The 21,176-nt window shown below is 51.5% G+C and overlaps 7 protein-coding genes across 7 annotated transcripts; 3 read left to right on the top strand and 4 right to left on the bottom strand.

Moving 5' to 3' along the window:
* Positions 1 to 182: 182 nt before the first annotated feature.
* SAICODRAFT_32537 (uncharacterized protein) lies at positions 183 to 1,656 on the top strand (the record flags this gene model as incomplete). The annotated part of the gene is made up of 2 exons (XM_019168213.1): positions 183 to 858; positions 908 to 1,656. 2 exons carry the CDS (start codon positions 183 to 185, stop codon positions 1,654 to 1,656), a joined length of 1,425 nt encoding a protein of 474 aa, XP_019027196.1.
* SAICODRAFT_101134 (uncharacterized protein) lies at positions 1,391 to 9,256 on the bottom strand. The gene is made up of 2 exons (XM_019165176.1): positions 9,119 to 9,256; positions 1,391 to 9,065 (listed from the first exon to the last, which is right to left on the bottom strand). The coding sequence occupies exons 1-2, from the start codon at positions 9,120 to 9,122 to the stop codon at positions 1,876 to 1,878; spliced, it is 7,194 nt and encodes a 2,397-aa protein (XP_019027197.1). The 5' UTR covers positions 9,123 to 9,256; the 3' UTR covers positions 1,391 to 1,875.
* Positions 9,257 to 10,206: 950 nt separating this feature from the next.
* On the top strand, positions 10,207 to 14,543 carry SAICODRAFT_4287 (calcium-translocating P-type ATPase; the record flags this gene model as incomplete). The annotated part of the gene is made up of 2 exons (XM_019168714.1): positions 10,207 to 10,293; positions 10,350 to 14,543. 2 exons carry the CDS (start codon positions 10,207 to 10,209, stop codon positions 14,541 to 14,543), a joined length of 4,281 nt encoding a protein of 1,426 aa, XP_019027198.1.
* A 568-nt stretch (positions 14,544 to 15,111) lies between these two features.
* On the bottom strand, positions 15,112 to 17,667 carry SAICODRAFT_86645 (PX-domain-containing protein; the record flags this gene model as incomplete). The annotated part of the gene is made up of 3 exons (XM_019171447.1): positions 15,112 to 15,279; positions 15,335 to 15,597; positions 15,649 to 17,667. Coding segments are annotated over 3 exons (2,448 nt in total), but the record flags the coding sequence as incomplete, so codon positions are not given.
* Positions 17,668 to 17,827: 160 nt separating this feature from the next.
* Positions 17,828 to 19,322, bottom strand: SAICODRAFT_68480 (putative methyltransferase; the record flags this gene model as incomplete). Its single annotated transcript, XM_019170388.1, has 5 exons — positions 18,762 to 19,322; positions 18,647 to 18,705; positions 18,428 to 18,591; positions 18,212 to 18,363; positions 17,828 to 18,154 (listed from the first exon to the last, which is right to left on the bottom strand). Exons 1-5 carry the CDS (start codon positions 18,822 to 18,824, stop codon positions 17,828 to 17,830), a joined length of 765 nt encoding a protein of 254 aa, XP_019027200.1. The 5' UTR covers positions 18,825 to 19,322.
* SAICODRAFT_46403 (putative nuclear mRNA splicing factor-associated protein) lies at positions 19,067 to 20,223 on the top strand (the record flags this gene model as incomplete). The annotated part of the gene is made up of 3 exons (XM_019168855.1): positions 19,067 to 19,207; positions 19,258 to 19,917; positions 19,969 to 20,223. Coding segments are annotated over 3 exons (1,056 nt in total), but the record flags the coding sequence as incomplete, so codon positions are not given.
* Positions 20,224 to 20,297: 74 nt separating this feature from the next.
* Positions 20,298 to 21,148, bottom strand: SAICODRAFT_100942 (histone-fold-containing protein). Its single transcript, XM_019165175.1, has 3 exons — positions 21,035 to 21,148; positions 20,845 to 20,978; positions 20,298 to 20,784 (listed from the first exon to the last, which is right to left on the bottom strand). Exons 1-3 carry the CDS (start codon positions 21,104 to 21,106, stop codon positions 20,322 to 20,324), a joined length of 669 nt encoding a protein of 222 aa, XP_019027202.1. The 5' UTR covers positions 21,107 to 21,148; the 3' UTR covers positions 20,298 to 20,321.
* Positions 21,149 to 21,176: the final 28 nt, after the last annotated feature.

Below are 21,176 nucleotides of genomic sequence, written 5' to 3' on the forward strand. Positions count from 1 at the left end.
TTCGGTTCTTAACCAAGCTTCAACCTTGCCCGCGTACCCCATCAGGCACCATGCAAGATCGGGAACCTCCCATACTTCATCAGGCGAGAGCAGTTGAAGTTGCAAGTCTCAATCAAAGTGTAAACCCGACAAAGCATGGAAAGACACGGATAGGACGAAGAAGAATTTACGACAGCACCCCAATGGCCTCCTCGTCGTTGCCCTTGTCGCACAATCGCGCCGTTCCTTTCGCAGCCCTAACCTTGGCGCCAATCCGTCGGCTCGCTCGCTATTTCGTTCTAGGTGGGATCATTCTGGTAATATACCACTTCTTAACGTCGACTATACCGGCGTTCTCCGATGAGAATAAGTCCATACGACTGCGAGAGTCACCGTCACTTCAAACGAGCCTCGTCGGTGTCAAGTTGAAGCCAAATGTCCCACGGGTGCTTTTTGCCGTGAGCGAACTGGAACAGATGCCCGTCGTGATGATGAACTTAGCCTGTCAGATGGCGCAGCAATCGGATTACTCGGTCCATATCATTGCTCTTGGGCTAAGTCAGTTACCTATACAGTTTATCAGAGCGGCCTCTGGGATGGCAGAAGGTGATTGCCCAGTAACCATTCATGATGCTCGAGCCGGAAGATCATCTTATGATCCTGCGGATCCTCGAGTTACGTCTGAAGCAATCCATTCAGTAGCCAGGACTATCGAAGTTATCAGACCAGCCAGCATATTCCATGTTGAGCTGGATGACGAGCCAGAGTACATGAAGGAGGCATTGGGGATCGTCAACGAGAGGTTCAGAATCCCGCTTGCCAGAGAGGGCAGTGAGAGCTTGAATTGGATCTCTACCTTGGATCCTTACGCAATTCAAGGTATGTCTTCATACTATCCATTGGTTATGCATTTGCTAACATTCTGAAGCCTGGCATATGCCAAAATTTGAAATCATTATTCACGGAGCTTCACATCTTGGCAGCTTGCTTCGTTTGGTCGATTCCTTGGTAGAAGCCGACTACATTCAGGAGCCACCTCGCCTAACCGTGCACACTCATTTCACCGAGGCCCAAGAAGGCAAACAGCTCGCCGAGCGTCTTTCGTCTTGGCCACCAGATCGCTTAAACGTACAAAATCATATTCAACCTTATACGGTCTTGCAACCTTTCGAATCCTGGTATCCATTGAGTGATAAAATCTTTGGAGTGTTCCTCTCCGCTGAAACCGAATTGACGCCTTTGTGGTTTCATTATGTCAAACTCGCCATTCTCTCCAGCCTTTACTCGGAGAACTCCAAAATAAATGCAAGTGCAGGCCGCATCATTGGTGCATTCAGCTTGAGTCGGGACGGCCCTCAATCTTCGGGCTCGTCCCAGTCAAGCGCTGTCATTCGAAGGATTATGGATATGAACTCCACCGTCATCACCCCTCACGCCTTCAGGTCGGTTCACGAATGCTTGAATGCGCAGCTTCCATCCAATTACTCGAGAGAAGCTCTGTCTGCAGAGGTGAACAAGTGTGTTAAGGACAGTGGCTTTGCAGTATTACACCCCATGACGAGCTTTTGCCAATCCAGGGCCGAAGATTCCGCAATAAGCTTGGATGAAGAGGAGTTTCTATTACGGGGCATTACCGATATATCTGGTTGGAAGGAGTTCGTGGGCGATACACTATAGACATTTCAACGATTTTTCTGTCATCATGTAAGAGCGCTAGCTATCCTAGCGTTGCAAAGTCTTGTCCTATTCCCAAACCAAGGAAAAACGCCAGATCCTCCGCCGTCAATGCAAAACCATAACTTAGCAATAAATAAACTCAAAACATCCGCCTACGACACCAGCTTGGCGAAATGGGATAGAGATAGGTACGCTTCCAAACGCCGCCATGTCCTGCTCTTAATACTCCAACCTGAACGATTTGTTGAACCCCGACCCGCCTGAACGATCATCATCGTCATCGTCAAAATCTTCGCCACTGGACGAACTCAAAACACCTAGGGACTGCGAAGATATGTTTCTTGGTGCCATACTAGGCCTGAGCAGGGAGAACGAGGAGGGCCCAGTAAAGGACGGGCCTCCGTAACCCCGGTCCCTCGTATTCGCCGTAGAAGGACCCCCTGCAACAAAAGCTGTACGGAAACTTGATACAGATGGCGTTCTCTGAAGACTTCGCGACAAGATAGCCGCGACCCTAGTATCATACACGTTCTGGGGAGCTGGTTCCGTATTGAACTCTGTATCCGTAGTTGTGGGTGTTTGCTGAGCTTCGCTGGATACATCTTCTGTGAAGAACACGTCAAGACTGTGAAGAGCAGAAACCATGTCACCTAGAGTGCCATCGCCACGGTCATCAGACATCATCGTTTCCGTCCGTTCGTCCGCTCCGACATACGCATAGTCCTCGGCATGGAATTTGATATCAGACGCCAGTTCACCGACATTATTCGATGAGATAGAGCATGTGTAGAATACTGCGTGAACGTTGTTCCGAGCAGCCGAGGACGTGATCGCAGGCATAGGTACCGCCCATCCGTTGTCGTCTGGAATACCAAACAAGGTAGCCGTCTTCTCGTATTCCTTTCGAATCGTGCGGTTGCCGAGACTCATGCGAAGAACATGCTTGTCCAAGGGACCTCCCGAGATTGCAGCAGCCTCGTCTAGTACCTCCAAAGCTTGTTGAGCATACTCCGTTTGGACCAGGCGCAACAAGGGCGATATAAGATCAGCACCAATACCAGCAAATTCGGGCTTTCGCATATCAATGAAAGACAACAACTTCTTCAAGACTTCCAAAGTCTTCGTCTTAACCCAACGCGAACGGTTGTGAAGAAGACCTAGCAAGAAAATCAAAGATTGTCCTTCCCAGGCAGGGAAGAATGCTTCCTTCAGCGACGAGACAAGCTGTCGAACGAAATCTTCCTTGCTCTTGAATCGAGAGTTCGCAAAAGAAACCAAGATCCTGCTTAAGCTGCGGAGTTTCGCTTCATCGGCTAACTCCCGAAGACGGGAAGCAGCCGACGATATATCTTCCGTGATTGCAGTTTGCTCAATGGCATTGACGAAACGAGGGATATTGGCTAGCAGCGCAAACAACAACCGACTCTCACCAACTCCGACGATCTCGTTGCTCGGCAATTGACACAATTTGTCAAGGAGCTTTATAGTCTGGTTGTAACTTGTGGACGACTTCAATCCCTTGAGAATCAGGGGCTGTAAACCTTCAAACTTGCCCTCCCACTTGGGGGGGAAACAGGCAATGAGGAAATGGACATTAGCATCCAGCCCTAGATCCAGCTTAACCATAATGTTATCAAGAATGCTCAGTGCCTCCAAGAATTCCTGTTCGTGAATGGAGTTAAGACAAGCAACTGTGACCCAGAACAATTGCGGCAATGCAGTAAGCCCCGCGATGTCCATCTCTGCGGTGATAGCAGCAATTGTGGTCAGAATTTCCATGGCGAAACCTTGAATGTCGGTTGAGTTATCCGCAATCGTGTTTGACAGTCGAGCGAGCATGTCAGCAAGCATGCCTTGATCCATAGGGGACATCAAACATCGGAAGACTTGAAACGACCTACACGCCAGATGGCGCACGGGGCAAGATGTAGCCCATGACAGAGCCGTCTTACCCCAGAGCTGACGTAGATCTGGGAAGACCGGCGAAAACATAGCCAAAACGTCCCTGACCAGGTGTTCCATCTGCTTGGGTGTCCGAGCCGACCTGCGGTGGTGGTTCATTTCATCATATGTCCAAAGGGACTTCACATCACGTTCCCGAAGGTCCTCAATGAACTCCGTAACAACCGACTCGGAAAAGTCGGACTGCTTTGCCAATACGAATGTGTCAATCAACTGAATGAGCAATAGTTTTGCTTGCTCGTGAACAATGCTTGTGTAGTGATCAAGTTGAACGAAAACCAAATGCAGTAATGTCGGTATGTGCGATCCTACCGTTTCAAAAGGTTCGCTCATCAAGTCAATGATGAATATGAGCGCTAGCTGACCCTGCGAGAAAACCACAGGTTTTGATGGTACAGGGAAGATATCCGAGATGGACGCGACGTAAGGATACACGATATCCGTCGGAGGGAAAAGCGATGGTTCCCGAGCTTGAGGGATCATGCTTCGTGGCTGAAAATAGCCGATAAGTGTATCCACCATGTTAGCCCCAGCTGTGGTTCTTCCCAGGTAAAGGACAACCTGCTTGGCGTACAGCACCAGGGTTGGGTCACGAGCTTCAAAACAGCGTTTCATGAGGAAGTCCAGAATGGCCATGACGTTGCCTGGATGAGGTCCAGACGCCAAAGCCGTCCATAAAGCTTCGATCTCGTTCTGCATATATGCGCCGTACTTGACGGTAATCTCCAGAAGGTTCACAACAACCACACAAGCGGACGGGCTGAGATCTCCGCTGCCTTCGTCTACTGGAAGATGTAGATTCTGGAGCCATGGTAGCAGAACTTCAACAAGATCTCGTCGAGTTCTTTCCACAACAAGCTTGAAGGCCAACGTGAACTCCGAGAAAACAAAGATACTAGCTTCTGCGTGATCAGCTGCCAGACGAGTTGAAAGTAAGTACTGAGCCCTTTTGAACACCGCCGGCGTCTGACTTAAGATGCTGGTCTCGTATTCCTTGACGCATGACTTGCCGTAAAAGCGTTCCTCGGCGTACTTCATGAGCTTCATCGCGTTCCGCCTCACATGAATGTCTCGATCTCCAATTTTCAATAGACATAGTGCTATGAGTTGCTGCCCTTCACAAGGGTAGTCGGTATCCTTGCATAACACTTCCGAAATAACATTGAAGTAATTCTGGGTTGACTTCAAACTTGGGTCACCTGAATAACACTGTTGTATGGAGTGACGGAGAAGAATCGGGTACATCCTGTTGTGCTCAAGGAGGTTTGAAAGGGCGCGGCAACCAATCTTATAGATGCGCTCGCTGCTGCTTGCGAATACTGCATCAATCCAGCGATATAGAGCGCTGACGTCAAACGAGATGACCATTCTGTCGGATCCAGCCTCAGGAAGGATAGGGCCGGCACAAAGGGTCGCCATGCAGTTCAGAGCTGCATACTCGACATTTCCCTTTTCGATCTCTACTGAAGTCATTAGAGCACCTCGGTCTCGGACAGCCCGGTTTTGCTCCACGATGGTGGCTCGCATCCTTTCATCTCGTTGTCGCGCTAGAGCACCATACTGGCCCAGGCCGCACCATTCTTCTACCAGTCGAAAACATGATAGTCTGCCGTCGAATGGGAACCACTCAGAAGGGTCAGGGGTCTTCAGTATACCCTCGTAAAGGCTCTCCATGAGGTTGCAGAAGTATCTTCGCAACCGTTGGTACTCCCAATCAACTTGGATTTCAGGCTCTTCGAGGAAAGCCTTCATGTCTCTGCTGAAATCAAATAGCGCCCGCAGAATGGTGATATCTTTAAGCACGTTCGCATCTTGCAAAAAATGTGACGTGAGCTGAAAGATATGAGTTACTTCAGTTCGCACTCTATCGCGCGTTTTATCACGACGGGTAGCCATATGTGTCTTTGAGCTATAGCCCTTACGCGCGTCTTCTTGGGGATGCATAGTCTTCTGAACTTGTGATGATAAGACCTCGGTCAACACGGGGTAAAGATTCACATTGATGCAGCCGAAGCCCGTTACCACAGCATCACGGATTGCGACGTTCTCTGCCTTCAGCAAAGGAGCAATCAACTCAAACAATGCCCGCGCTGAGATGATTTTGTCGTAGGTAGGCGGAGAAGAGTTAGATGACTTTTGTCGCCAATGCCCCATAACAGATGGCTTCTTGGATTGCACTTGTTCATCCGTAAGAGTCAATGTCGCGCAAGCTACAACCAAGTACAACTTCCACTGCTCAACTTGCCCCTCAGGAGACGTGATCTCCCTTGTGTGCTTAGGCAAGAGATCAAACGGCCCAGCTGTTGGATTACGAGCCAGCTGCGAATTTCTGACAATCATGTCCTGCATTGACCGCAAGCGAGTGCATACACTGTTCCGACACAGTACGGTGGCCATCGGCAGCCTCTGAAAGCACTCCTGAATCAATCGTGGGAACGCTCGCAGCCACAGTGCAGTATCAATACCGTTATCCCCCTCGGCAAGTTTCACCAAAATGCCGTCTCTTGCTTTCCCGTGCTGGAACTTATGTAGACGGCTTTGTTCTGCAACGGATAGCGTTTCCCGGTTGAATTGCAGTATAAAGGAGGATCCACGGTCCAATAGGTCAATCACCCGGTTGAATGAACCTAGACTGGGAGTTTGAGGTGTTGCTGGAGAATGTTGCGTAATAGGTGACGACGCATCATTGGTAGCACCCAATGCCTCATCGAATTCCAAGATCAACCGCAAAATCTGGATTGCATACCGACGGACCATCCGTGATTGGCTACACAAGAAGAACAGGCCATGCGATTCAGTCTCTTCAATCAACGTCCAAACATTGGTCATGCCCATGCCATCGCTTCGTGCAGTATCGTCTGTAGAAGGAGTAGACGGCATCGCACCATCGACGGCAGCCGGAGAGTTCGCATTAACATCCTTCGCAACATTCACTGCGCGCAATGCCTCCAGCCAAACACCGAGAAGCCTCACGTACAACTTCAGGGAAGACTCAGTGCATTCGCCCTCCAGAGCCTTCGCGTTCGCCGACCGGGCTTCGTCATATTTGAAAAGGAATCGGGCATAACTAGTTGCGATTAGCTGTGCGTTGGTAGCCTGAGCAACACGAACTAGAGCTCTCCTAGCGGCCGATGCGACGGCCGCATCGACATGGAAAGTGCCCCTACACAGGATCTCAATCGTTTTGGCATAGTTGCCACTCGATGACAGACATCTAGGAAGTGCATCGAACAAGGTCCGTAGAAGGTCGAAATAAGCTTGCTTGTCCCTTGTCTGGCTGATGGCAGCGGCTGAAGTGTCCACAAAGGCATTGTGAAATGAAGCAGCAATCGGGGTTCGCGGCAGAGCGCGCTCTTCAACAGCTGCCGCGTTTCCAAAGTACGAGTCGCAGAACACGGCGCTCCTGTACTGCACATTGCAAAAGAGATCATGAAACGTCCGCAGGGCTGGTGTGCTCAACAACGTCGCTTTGATAGCCTCAGATTTTGCCGCCTCGCTTTGAACATTGAATGATTCGGGAAACGGCGGAGTTGCTCCAAAATTCTGCAAATCGTTCAGAATGAGCATATATGCTCTGATAGCCACAGCTGTTCTTTCGGGCCCGATAGCTTCAAATGTAAGTTGTGCGTTGGGCGCGGCAAGTTGATCGCCATTGATCAAAGGAAAGATTATATTCCGCAGAGCCATATCTTGGTGCTTGGCTGCCATGAACCGAATGATTTGCACGAATGGCTCCACAGAAGTATCTGAAGGGATCATGTTCCTCCGGCCAGCAGGGAACAAAGTTTTCGATATGAACTCTAGCTTCTTGACGGTACTGTTGAGGGTTTCAGGGCATCGAAAGACATAAACCCATGTCAACCGCACGATACATTCCAACATGATTGTCCTGAATGTTTTGTCTTTCAGGAACTTCAGATTGGCCTCGATAAGTCCAAACCAATGCTCTTGAAAGAACTCCCGTGGACTTACACAAAGCACCGCACATGCAAGCGGAAACCCAGCACTCCAATCCTTGGTCTTCTTCGTCAGTTTAAGCGCTTTCGGGTAGATCATTTCGACTGCTTCAGCCCAAGCCGGGTAGTTGACTTCTGCCGTCGCGGAGCCTGCAATTGGCAACAGCAGCCGTGTAAGGAGGTCAGCATAGGCATGCTTGATCCTTGATCCGTCGGAATTCGCAAAGAACTTTGCTAAACTTGCAAGATACGCCGCAGATTCTTCCAGGTCCTCCATCGGGTAAATCTTGATCTTGAAAAAACGCATACCATGAATGACGGTCTCCACCTTTGCCACCTCTTCTTTCATTACCACCGTCTTCGCATACTTCTCCAAGTCCGCGATGAACCTATCGCTCACACTTCCGAAACGTATCTCTGACATGCACCCCAAAAGCTCAGCAAACAGGGTCCAATTCGCCAGTTGAATCGGACTTGTAGCAATCATCTCCGGATCTGTCGTCTTCAGCTGCGTAAACACGATCTCCTCGAGCTTATCACCAAGATCCGCACCCAATTTTTCCGCCGTCGTTTGCTTGATAACCTCGATCAACACTCGGCATAAGATGTAGATGGATACCAGACTCCGCCGGTTCGCCAGTGTTACATTCTGCGATGGTAATAGAGATGAGGCGGTCTGGTTGCCTGTCATCGTGCCAGCCCGCTGCCTCTGCGCATCTGGCCCTTGCTGGGCCGAAGGGCCGATAGTTTGCACTGATGCCGAGGCTGCTTCGTTCTTGCTTTTCCGCCAAAACATTACAGAATCGATCACGGGCTTCGGTCTATGTCTCGCCACATACCCCAACCCTGCCAACACCTTATCAAATGCAGGATCTGCCCCCACACCCACCAATGCCGTGATATCGGGTTCGGTATCTGCAGGATAAGACAGGATCTGATGAAGCTTGCGTTCCGACAGTCGAACGAACTGAGTAAACAGGATGTGCAGTGCATACTCCGCAGGAGTTTTGACATCTGTTTGACTATGCTGTCTATGGTGCAGATGTCTATGATTCGCAGCAGCGTTTCGTTGAGGCGAGGAATTGGGCGTCGAGAGCGTCGAAGGGCTTGTCAGGGTAGGGGTCGTCGGCGTAACCACGGTATCGTTATCTCGGGTTTCTGATGGCGGTAACGGGTATTGCGGCGCCATTGCTACAGAACTTCTGACTGACGAGCCATCTAGCGGAAGCGAGTGCTGCCGCTGGTGTAAACCAGTTTGTGTTTCCGATTTGTCCCTCGTGTGCACCAGCGCCGACATGGAGACTTGTCGCTCAGGCAAGCCTGGATGCTTGATATGCTTGACTCCTGGCGCAAGTCGTACATTCTGAACTGGAGCTGCTGGTGGGTGTAGCCTCTGCTCAGGGAAGTAATCTGGCCGTACCGTACTTGCGGCGGATGATATGGAACGGATCGAACCGTTCCGCCGACTGGGCGTAGCAGGCGGACTGTTCACTGTGAGAACAATATCAATACGATGAGATCAACGAGATGAATGCGCCGCATACCCATGACACAACCTCGGCGCGGCCTTAATCCGGTTCAACGACTATTGACCGGGCTATGCGAGATATATGCTACGTTGAATCACGGTAGGTGAAGGCGATACTGGTTCAGAGGCTGTATCAGACAGGCATACCCGTCCACAAGGCGATAATCCAGGTCCTTCAGGCGGTTCTTTGGCTCGTACACGTATACTGCCCTTGTATGTATGTTGCGCCAGTGCTACGCGCTGTGTCGATCCCGGGCGCAGTCGTGGCGGGTGCGCTGCCGGCAAACGTTAACGCGCGCGCGAGTGTTCCGTCCCAGCAGGCCAGGGTGAGCGCCGGTTCGGTGATGTCTGGTCCCTAGAGGCATGGAAGATGTCGTAGGCGAAGATTCGGACCGAAAGCTTACGTCGACGTCCTGGACGCGTACCATTGTACATTCCTCCGTAATCAAAATGTCGGCCTACAGCTCCGGCACAGAGGACGTAGGCGCAGCACGTCATCCGGGGAATTCCCTCTCTGCAAAAAACCTTGGGTAAAAAAGGCCATGATTCAAGGGCAACTCGTGCGTGGCGAAACTAAACTGAAAAGCCGCGGCGCAGTTCGCGATCGCTTAGCCTGCCCTGCGTAAGCGACCGTCAAAATTACCGTAAGACGAGGGCGAAGTCTTCCGGCCCAGATGTAAGCCGTTCTCGTGTCATTGGGGGTAGGAGAGGGTCTGAAAAGCTCGAGATTGATGGGCTGGAAAGGCAGTTTTCTTACAGCAAGAGAAAGGCGTCTCATAGCACTCATAACGGACTCTAATTTGAGGATTTCGCAGGTGTCGGCCGATCGCGCGCCTGCCTGCAATTACACTCGAGTAGCGCCAAAACCGGGGCGCAGTCATAACCTCTATAAACCGGTCCGTAGCAACAAGGACAAACCCTTTTTCAACTTCTCAACGCTTTCGTATCGATCTAGAGTCAGTAAACTGGACAACGGATCTGTATTCGCTTCAGTCATCAACAAGCTTGTTCGGACACGTTCATCTCTGTGCTCCGTCGACGCACCTTGATATCTCGCTGCATTCTTACAGCTACAGCTTGTGAGTTTAACAGCATATATTCGCCATGGCTGATCGCATTGAACCTGTCGATGGTTCTGAGCCTGTTCGCCAGACCAGACAACGCGCTCCTACCATTACCATTGATACGACGGTTCGTTCGCCTTCTCCTGATTGTTTTTGTGGCCAGGAGACTAATGGCTTTCACAGAACCTCGCCCCTGCAATGGAGATGTCGGAACTGAGTTCGGCTGGTGCTTCGTCACAAATTCCTCTTCTTGCTCCGCCCATCGATGGCCCTTTTATCAACGCCGTTCCCACCATTCAGGACCCAACCCACCTGTCTCCACCAGCAACCCCCACTCTCGCCCCCGGAGATGGAGGCTTTCTCGCGGTCCCCGGAAAGAATACGCCTCCCAGATCAAGATCTTCTTCTATCACGCAGTGGGAAGGCAGTACGTTCGGCGGCAGCAGCGTTTCCGAACAAACCGCCCACAATAGCCCCGTTCAGGCACAAGAACAGTATCACAAATCTTTCACCCTGGAAGAGTCACGGCAGTTGTTGGTCGACCCAGAAACGCCTACGGAAGATTCACCTTTCGCCTTCAATGCAAAGCAGCTCGGCAAGCTCATTGATCCGAAGAACCTGGATGTGTTGCGTGCCATGGGGGGGCTTGAAGGGTTGAGGAGGGGTTTGCAGACGGATCTTCAGGGTGGTTTGAGCGTCGATGAAGTTAATGTCGGAGGTCGTGTGGGCTTGGAGGAGTGCATGAAGCTCGGTGCGTCGTCTGATGTCCCAGGAGATATCGGCAATTCGCCAGCTGTCGTTGCTGCTGGAAACCCGCAAAAGTCTGCCGATGATGCTCCTAAGCGTGCACCAACCGTTCCCCATGCTGAGTTTGAGGGCGGGTACTTGGACCGTAAGAGAGCTTTCGGTATCAACCGTCTCCCCGAAAAGAAGGTTAAGAGCATCTTCGCGTTGATGTGGATGGCGTTGCAGGACAAGATTCTCATTATGTTGTCTATTGCTGCTGTTATCTCACTTGCTCTAGGTATCTACCAGACTGTCGGTACTCCGACGGAGTACATTGATGGACAACCTCAAGCCAAGGTCGAGTGGGTTGAAGGTGTTGCCATCGTTGTCGCTATTCTCATCGTTACTGTCGTCGGTGCCTTGAACGATTACCAAAAGGAACTCCAGTTCAAGAAGCTCAATGCGAAGAAGGAAGATCGTCAGATCAAGGTTATTCGCTCCGGAAAGACCGTTATGATTTCCGTCTATGATCTCATGGTCGGTGACGTTGTCCACCTGGAGCCTGGAGATATGATTCCTGTAGATGGTGTTTTCATTTCTGGACACAATTTGAAATGTGATGAATCTGCGGCAACTGGTGAATCTGACGCCATTAAGAAGCAGGGCGCGGATGATGCTATCGCCCAGACAAACCCTGGCGAGGCTTTCTCGAACAAGCACGACCCCTTCATCCTTTCCGGTTCCAAGGTCTTGGAGGGTGTTGGTACGTACGTCGTTACTGCTGTCGGTCCTAACTCCTTCCACGGAAAGACTATGATGGCTTTGCGTCAGGAGGCTGAGGACACCCCATTGCAGGTGAAGTTGAATCGTGTCGCTGAGGGTATCGCTAAGCTTGGTGGATCCGCTGCGTTGTTGCTCTTCACCGTCCTCTTCATCCGTTTCTGTGTCAACCTTCGCGGAAGTACCGAGACTGCTGACCAGAAGGGTCAGAACTTCTTGCAGATCCTCATTGTTGCCGTTACTATTGTTGTTGTCGCCGTTCCCGAAGGTCTTCCGCTTGCCGTTACGCTTGCGTTGGCATTCGCTACTACTAGGATGTTGAAGGACAACAACTTGGTCCGTCTTTTACGTGCTTGTGAGACTATGGGTAACGCGACTACTATTTGTTCCGACAAGACTGGCACGCTTACTCAAAATCGCATGACCGTTGTCGCCGGTACTGTTGGATATACTTGCCGTTTCGGCCAGAAGAGGCAGGATGTCCTTGAGGAGCAGACTGGTACTGCTGAGGAGCTCGCTGAGGAGCAGAAGGAGAGGTCTCAAACTCTCAAGGGTCTCGACGACGATGTATTGAGCATGCACACCTTCTCCGAGCAGTCTCCGGACTCTGTCAAGAATCTTCTGCGCGAGTCTATCGTTATCAATTCTACAGCTTTTGAGGGTGTGGACGAGCATGGTGAGAAGGGCTTTGTCGGTTCCAAGACCGAGACGGCTCTCCTTGGATTGGCTAGGTCTTTCCTCGGTATGGGCGACGTCGGAGAGGAGCGTGCAAATGCTCAAATCGCTCAGTTGATCCCTTTCGGCAGTGAGCGTAAGTGCATGGGTGCTGTCGTGAAGTTGCCCAAGGGCGGCTACAGAATGTATGTTAAGGGTGCTTCTGAGATCTTGTTGCGTCAATGCACGAAGATCATCCAGGACCCTCTTACCGACAATGGTTCCCTTACCACTAGTGAGCTTAATCAGGAGATCGAGGAGACTTTGCAGGAGACCATCATGCACTACGCTAACCGCTCTCTCCGTACCATTGGTTTGGTGTACCGGGACTTCGAGCAGTGGCCTCCTAAAGACGCCAGGACTGCCCAGGATGACCCGTCTCAGGCCGAGTTTGCTGACGTGTTCAAGGACATGACGTTCATCTGTGTCGTTGGTATCATGGATCCTCTGCGTCCTGGTGTTGCTCAGGCCGTCATCGACTGTCAGAAGGCCGGTGTTTTCGTTCGCATGGTTACTGGTGACAACGTCGCTACTGCTCGCGCTATTGCTACCGAGTGTGGTATTTACACTGCCGGCGGTCTCGTTATGGAAGGTCCTAAGTTCCGTGCCTTGCCTCAGCATGTAATGGATCAGGTTATCCCCAGGTTGCAGGTTCTTGCGCGTTCCAGTCCGGAGGATAAACAGTTGCTCGTCAAGCGTCTTAAGGAGCTTGGCGAGACTGTTGCTGTCACTGGTGACGGTACGAACGATGGCCCTGCTTTGAAGATGGCCGATGTTGGTTTCTCCATGGGAATTGCTGGTACTGAAGTCGCCAAGGAGGCTTCTGCCATCATTCTAATGGACGACAACTTCGCTTCTATTGTCCGTGCGATTCTCTGGGGTCGTTGTGTCAACGATGCTGTCAAGAAGTTTTTGCAGTTCCAGTTAACTGTCAACATTACCGCTGTCTTGCTTACTTTCGTCTCCGCTGTTGCCAGTTCTGAGGGTGACTCTGTCTTGACCGCCGTTCAGCTTCTTTGGGTTAACTTGATTATGGATACCTTCGCTGCCTTGGCTCTGGCTACTGATCCTCCAGCAGATGAGATGCTCGATCGCCACCCTGACCCGAAGTCCGCTTCCCTCATTTCCTTTGATATGTGGAAGATGATCATTGGACAGGCGATCTACCAGCTTGCTGTCACGTACGTCTTGCACTTCCGTGGTAACGAGATTCTCGGTCATCAGACAGGCAACCGCCACCAGGACCGTCAGATGGACACCATTGTCTTCAACACGTTCGTCTGGATGCAGATCTTCAACATGTTTAACAACCGTCGTTTGGACAGGAAGTTGAATATCTTTATTGGTATCTTCAAGAACTGGTGGTTCGCTGCCATTGCGGCCATCATGATTGGAGGTCAGGTTCTGATTGTCTACGTCGGAGGTGCCGCTTTCTCCGTTGAGCGTATCACTCCCGGACAGTGGGGTCTTTGTATCATTCTTGGTCTTATCTCCATCCCTATTGGTGCGCTCGTCCGTCTCATCCCGAACGATCTCTTGCGCAAGGTTCTTCCTCTTGGACTTATTGCTCGCATGGAAAGGGCTTTGGGTATGGGAAAGAACAAGAACGCTTTCACGTCTGACAACGGCAGTGAAGTTGAATGGAACCCGGCCATCGACTCCGTCAGAGACGAGCTTTCCGTCATGAAGAGGTTGCGCGGTAAGAAGCGTCTTGGTGGTATTGGTGAGAAGAGGAGTCTTCGCTCCTTCTTCGGTAAGCACGAGGCGGACTTACCTGATGAGCAACAGCAAATGGAACAGCACACCACCCCGGATGCTGCTGGTGCTATGGACCACCCTGGACCATACCCCACCGGTGGCTTTTCTGGTCGTCAGCGTGCGACCAGGTCAAGGTCAAACTCTGCTTTCACTGCGGCGGCCTTGGTTCCCAGTCTTATCGCGTCTTCCATCGGTGCAGGATGGACTCCAGCGGGTGAGCGGGGAGAGCCTACGAAGGGTTACGCGAACGTTGATGTCGCTACACTCGAGGGAGTTGAGCAGCACCCGGACACGGATCCTCAAAATCCTATGCCGTGGTCTGTGCCGCCCAGCCCCCGTCCGCACTCGAGATCAAGGAGTAACAGTGATATCTCTACTCCGGGACCACATCACGTCTAGGCGTGAAACGTAGATATTTTTCTTTTACTTTCGCAATTGGATTAATCGAGCGCTCCTGTTAGGGAGCGTCGAACACATGGCGCTTACATCATTTCTGTCTTTCATTCATTTATGTTTTTTCAGATCTTTGTGAGTTCCGTATTCAAATATGGCCGTGTGACGGCTTCCAAAATAACACCGCGTGCTTGACGCTGTGAACGTTAGGATCCTCCTGCACTGTATCCATTACCAAGCCCGATATTCTACGAACGGACCTCACCGTAGACCGACAGAACGTATTTGTCACGATGAATTGAACAATTAACCGTGTAAGTTCGTAGTTAGCTATGCGTCAGTGCCATTCTCACGCGATAGAGATTCTGGAAATAGCAGCTCAAGCACATTGTCGATGATTACGCCCACTAAATGAACATTGACATGGTAGTTCTGATAGGAAACATTAGTGTGAGGCACGACGAGCGAGTGGGAAACCTTAACCTGAAATGAAGAAAACAACCGACGGGCACCATGCACGGCGTTCTTCGAACCCACAATGCCACCCATCAACTCGGGCAAGGCCACAGCGACGAATACACTCGCCATGAGCCGTGACTCCCTCTTATCCTCCGCAGATCGCTCGGAGTCCTTCTCTGACTTTTTCAACTGCCCACCCGGCCACATACTGTCCCTCACAGTCTCCAGCACCGACAATATCGCCGTCTCATTCGCCGCGTCACCGGCTGAATCACGGACTTTTCTGTTAGCATCGAATCAGCCTATAATTGAAGTAACTCAAAATGTGAGAGGCCAACCGTTCAATGGCACCACCAAGGAATTCTGATAGGATGATAGCGAATGCACGTTCACGGATCCAGTTACTGCCTTTGCGCAGTTGGAAGGTTTCTAGGAAAAGGTTGCAAATGGGTTCGGTGAAGGGGGTTAGATGCTCTTCCAAGATATGTACGTCGGGGATTTCATCTAGTACGTCTCGCTCTGAGTCAACTGGGCTGGTGGCACCACTGAGGAAGTCGGCGAGATCCTGGCTGTTTACGACTTCTGGTATGCGAACGAGTGCCTGAAATATCGTCAGCATAACTTTGATAGAAGGAATATTAAGGGCACTCACCTGCAGATACCGCTCCAAAGCCCTCCTCCGACTCTCCAAGAAGCTCTTCTGCAACTTCAACACAACCTGCAACCTCTTCCCTGGCAAACTCAACTTCTTCACCGTCGGAAACTGCAACCTGAGTCGATTATGTAACAACACAAACTCGCTGTACCGTCGGGAGACTTCGGTGGTGACTTGGAGTGCCAAGTCGTGGTTTTGGATGAGGTACTTGGCAACAGATTCGCCGTTTTCAGCGTGGACTGTGCAGGAGAGGATTCGGACTGTCGAGGATTGGTCGCGGTCGTGGGTTACCGTGGTTTCCGTGTTATTCGTTCCATCAGATTCGAGACTGGCTGTATCGGATATTGTCGACGCCGCAAGACGATCATACTCCCCTGACGACTTGGCAGAAAAGTCAAACCTCGAAGACGCACGCGGAGAACTCACCCCAGGCAAGGGATGCCGATCCCTCCTGATCAACGACTGATTATCGTCAATAAGGTCAAGTAGTGCCTCCTCCACAGCCGCAACAATCTCATTCTCTCCAAAAGTGCTTCCAGAGCGCGGTAATGCCGGCATCACACCCCCACCTCCATTCCCACTCTCGATCGTGGGTGTCCCATGTGCCGCAGATTTTGCGAAAGCGTCTGTACGCTGGAAGGCAGGGAAATCATTCTCCTCCATCATCTCCACAACTTGCTGTTGTAACTTCAGAATCTCAGCTCGGGCGAGTGCATACACCCCAGGTGTGGGCGCCGCCAAAGACTGTCCAACAACCTTCTTCATCTCCTTAGGAATAATACTCCCCAGAGGCCGCATCAAAGCTTCGACTTGCCTTATGTCCTCTAAATCAGAATCAGAGTATTCCATTTCGCCCACGGTGAATATTCCATCATTCTCTAACGGGTGTTTCTCGATCAAGATGTCGACGGTGAGGTAGAAATCGAGAAGGTGACTCTTCCCCCTCTTCTCCATAAACTCCACAAACCCCATCATAAATTCCGGTGACTTGAGCAACATAGCCAAATCGTGCTTATCTACCTTCACCCGCGGCTTATCGTTCGCCGCTTTTGGCCTCGACGTCGGCGGATGTTGCTCACGGTCTTCGTGTTTATCCAACGCTTTCCGAAGTTTCTTGATGCTCTTCCGATCCCGTAATGATTGCCCAACGACACGCTCAATCGTCTGGTTCCAGTAATCCGGATCAGCAAGCATATCCACGATCGGTGTCAACACCGAACACGCCAAGATTTCCCTGACGAGGATATGCACAACCTTACTCTTCCGCTCATTCGGCGGCAGAAGGATGGGAAGTAACTTCTCTACCTTACTTCGTAGCCAGTCTTGTTGCCCGACTCTCCGTCCACTCGCGATCGTCCCTAATGCAGCTTCATGTAACCGTCCAGGACGGTACTTCCTCGCGATGGCTTTATCAAGCTCATCAGACTCCGTCAACGCTTTCCCTCGACTTTGACCACGTACGGCGTTTTCAGCAATTGTGAAGTCACGGAGATGATCCGTAAGGATTGGGAACAGCTTGCGGACCACGAAGCCGACCAAATCGACAGTTGTGATCTGTCTGATGAGAAGGGTGACGACGAACCGCATGGCATTTTTCGCGGCGGTAGGGAAGAGGGGGTTGGGTGCTATTCGATTAGCCCATGACTCTACAAAATCTCGAATGACAAGATCTAAGAACGTCTCAACCGAACTTGAAACGGCCGGCGATTGAGGGTACACATGGTACGGCGGTCTCCTATCCCCCTCCGCAGCCCTCTTCTCAGCCAACCTCGCTTCCCAAATATCCGGCCGCGTAAACACAAACGGCCTGGTATTCCTGAGCGGTTCCGGTCGCCTCCGTTCATAATGCTCTCGGCATACATAACCAAAGATCGCGATGGCTGCAATGGACGTAGTGACAATGCTGATGACCGTCCCGACCACCCAGCGGATTAAGGGGTGGCCTAGTACGATGCCGACTGCGACTGCGGCAGCGACGGCCAGAAGCGCTGAGTTGACAGAGACGGAGGATTTCATTGATTACGCGACGGCATCTCGAATGGTACACCCCTTTATTTGTGAAGCTGTTTGGTGTTGTACGTCGCGACGTCTCTGGGTGTCTGCAGGAACGCGCTCCCGGGATCGATGCTCCCCATACCCTCCCAACTGCCCACTCCTCCAATGTCTCCAGATCAATTCAATCCTCCAGCCTTCTATAACAAGCGACAAACTTCTCCCCCCCATTCCGTCCCACCTTCTTTCCCTCCTCCGTGGCCTCACTCATAATCCTCACACAAACATCCTCTGCCTCCTCCTCCTTCGTCAACCTCTGGAACGAGGGATGCGCATGCAAATGCTTCACCATCCAATCATGTAAATCCCGGACATCGGTGATGGTGTAGATGATTCCGCCCGGGCGGAGGACGTAGGCGTATTCGGCGCTGAGGGTGGAAGTGATGATTCGGGCCTTGTGTTTGCGGGATTTGAAGTGGGGGTCGGGGAAGCAGAAGAACATCTTGCTTAACTGTCGCATTTCCTTGTCAGCAGAAGCGCATCATCCGATAGTACTGGGACCCCATACCTGTCCCTTCACGAAAAAGTTCGGCAAGAACTTCATCGCATTCCCTCGTAGCACAGCAATGTTATTGTAACCGCCCGTCTCCTTATGCTGCTTTCTCAGCGCCAGAATCTTCTCATGCACATACTGCGTAACCTGTACTCGGATCTCCATTCCTACCCAACCCACCGTTAGCCCAATCCCTTTCTTCATCTTCTTCCCCAAACAAGGACGACATACCAAGCATCAACTTATCCGGAAACTCAGGCGCAAGCTCCATCAACAGCCCACCGTACCCACACCCGATATCAGCGACCTCGACCTGTCTCTGCGGGCCCTCGGCTGGTGCAGGGAAGTATGCTGGGTAGAGGGGTGACCAGTCCATATCTGCTGGACTTGCCGGGCTGTACGATCATCGTTAGCCACAAGTGTCGAATAAAGTGAAGAAGATGGTCGTACTATTCGAGATCATGGTCTGAGAATGGGTTGGCGTGCGCTCTCTGTCTGAAGAACTTTTTCTATACCACCACCACCATTAGCCCTGGTTCCCACTCAAGCACACTCAAAGACAAACCTGCGGCAGCTGAACAACCTCCTCCACCTCCTCCGCGGTGCGCTTAGCCGTTTCCGATGCCATTTCGATAACTTTTGGATCGCGAACTGTTACACAGTTAAAGTTCGTACGACCTCCAAATATGTGTGGCTGAGTGTGGCGGAGCTGCCTAGGATGCGGTCACCGTGAACCGTGAGGGACTGAGCGTTAATTAACTTACAAGTTATTGATTTTCTCTTCCTTTCAAGATGCCGCAACAGACGAGACAGTCGAATGTCGAGGGCGCGAGTGCGACGAGTGGTGCGGATCAGGCAGCTGCTGTCGCGGCTGGGTTCCCTGTTGCGACGAGTGACTGGACGACTGATCCGCGTGTCTCGTTTTCGAAGGTGACGGGGAAGTGGACGTTTGAGGCGGATGATGGGATTGAGTACGAGCACGATGGCGAGAAGCGTGCATGGATGCCTGTGGTACGTATACCCCTCACGGCATCCCCGTTTCCTCTCCTGATAATGACCAGGCCGACGAATCCCTCATCGAAGCCCAGCAGAAGGCGTACAAAGTCGAAGGCGTAGATGAATCCGCGACACCGAAGCCCAACAAAAAGAAGCGAAAAACCTACACCGGCGAAGACCCAACGGACACTCCTAACAAAGCCTCCAAAGCAAGCGCAAAAGACACTCCTCAACAACCCCGCAAGAATGCCGCGGTATACATCACTGGTCTCCCGTTTGACGTGACGGTAGATGAGTTGAAAGAGACTTTTACGCGGTGTGGTGTTATCGCGGAGGATTTGGATACGGGAGAACCTAGGATAAAACTGTATACAGATGAGCAGGGCCAGCCGAAAGGCGACGCCCTCGTCGTTTACTTCCGGGAGGAATCCGTTGCGCTGGCAGAACAGTTGTTGGATGACGCAGAACTCCGGCTCGGGGACTCCGGAACGCGAATGCGTGTCCAAAAGGCAGAGTACAACTACAAGAAAGAGGTGACGGAGAGTACTGGTGAGCAATCGGCGACGAAGAAGCGGTCGGTGCAGGAGAAGAAGAGGATACAAGCGAAATATCAAAAGCTGAATAATAAGTTGGCGGATTGGGATGAGGACGACTTGCCAGAGGTTAGTACGACGGTGAGGTGGGCGAAGGTGGTTATTTTGAAGCACATGTTCACCTTGAAAGAGGTAAGTCCAAATGTCCATGGTGTGCCACACGTGCTGACGACTTTCGGACAGCTCGAAGAAGACCCCGCCCTAATGCTTGAACTGAAAGAAGAAATCCGGGACGAATGTTCAAAACTCGGCCCCGTAACCAACGTAATCCTCTACGATGAAGAACCCGAAGGCGTAGTCTCCGTTCGATTTTCCGACGAAGAAGCCGCACGGGCGTGTGTGAAGGCCATGAATGGACGGTGGTTTGGCGGGGCACAGGTTGAGGCGATGATTTATGATGGGCAGATCCGGTATCGGAAGAGTGGAAACAAGGAGGCCGAGGAGGGTGTGGAGAGGTTTGGAGAGTGGTTGGAGGCGGCGGACGCATAGGAGTGGGGTATGTTCCAGGTATTGCACGCAATCTTAGCGATATCTGCTCAATCGCTCTCATCTCCTGACTCCTCGTCGTCCTGTTCTCGATCGCTTTTTGGCTCCATCTCGTCTTCGCGCTCTGGTGGCTCCGTAGTATCCTCCTCCGCTTCCACAACATCCTCATCATCAACATCCGTCTCGTCACCCTTCTCGCCTGCCTCCTCCGCTCCCATATCATCATCAACCTCCATTTCATCCTCCGCAGGCACCACCTGTCCATCCACACCTCTGACCTTTTTCATCGCCGGCGCGTCACCACTCTGTTGTTCCGGCGGTACCATCAACCCCGCCTCGACGATTGATTTTCGTGAGTTCGCCGTCCGCTTATCGCGTGTCGCTTGTTGGTACTCGTCAAGGTGCTTTTCTAGCTCTGTGCTGAACTCGGGGAGTTCCATGATTTCAAGGGCTTTGAGGACGTCTTGGGGGCTGATAACTTTTTTTCCGGCGTTTCTTGTCAAGTCGTTTGCTCTGTAAGTCCGGGTCAGCCTTCATATTGCATGAATGTGGAAGGAGTCATAGAGGACTTGCGTTGCAGCGAGATAGTTGACGAACGCGGTAGCGGCTTTGGTCATGGCAAGTACGGAGTCTTTCTGGACGTTTGTGCCTTCGGACATGACACCTTTTGCTAATCTTGTAACCACACTTCTTGGTAGTGATAGATCCTGAGAGAAGCGTGTTAGCATGGATCGGCCTTAGCTACGGCGAGTCTACTACATACCTCAATGGTAAGTTTCTCATTCCCTCCCTTCTCTGCCGGCACTGGCGATGCGATCTGGTTGATATCGGCCATAATTGACTGTTCTTGTTTTACCGGTGTTGTTTTTGGCCTTGAACTTCGGAGAACGCGTCGGTACCCTGCA

This window comes from Saitoella complicata (genome assembly GCF_001661265.1).
Source record: "Saitoella complicata NRRL Y-17804 unplaced genomic scaffold SAICOscaffold_1, whole genome shotgun sequence".
Lineage (NCBI taxonomy): Eukaryota > Fungi > Ascomycota > Saitoellomycetes > Saitoellales > Saitoellaceae > Saitoella > Saitoella complicata.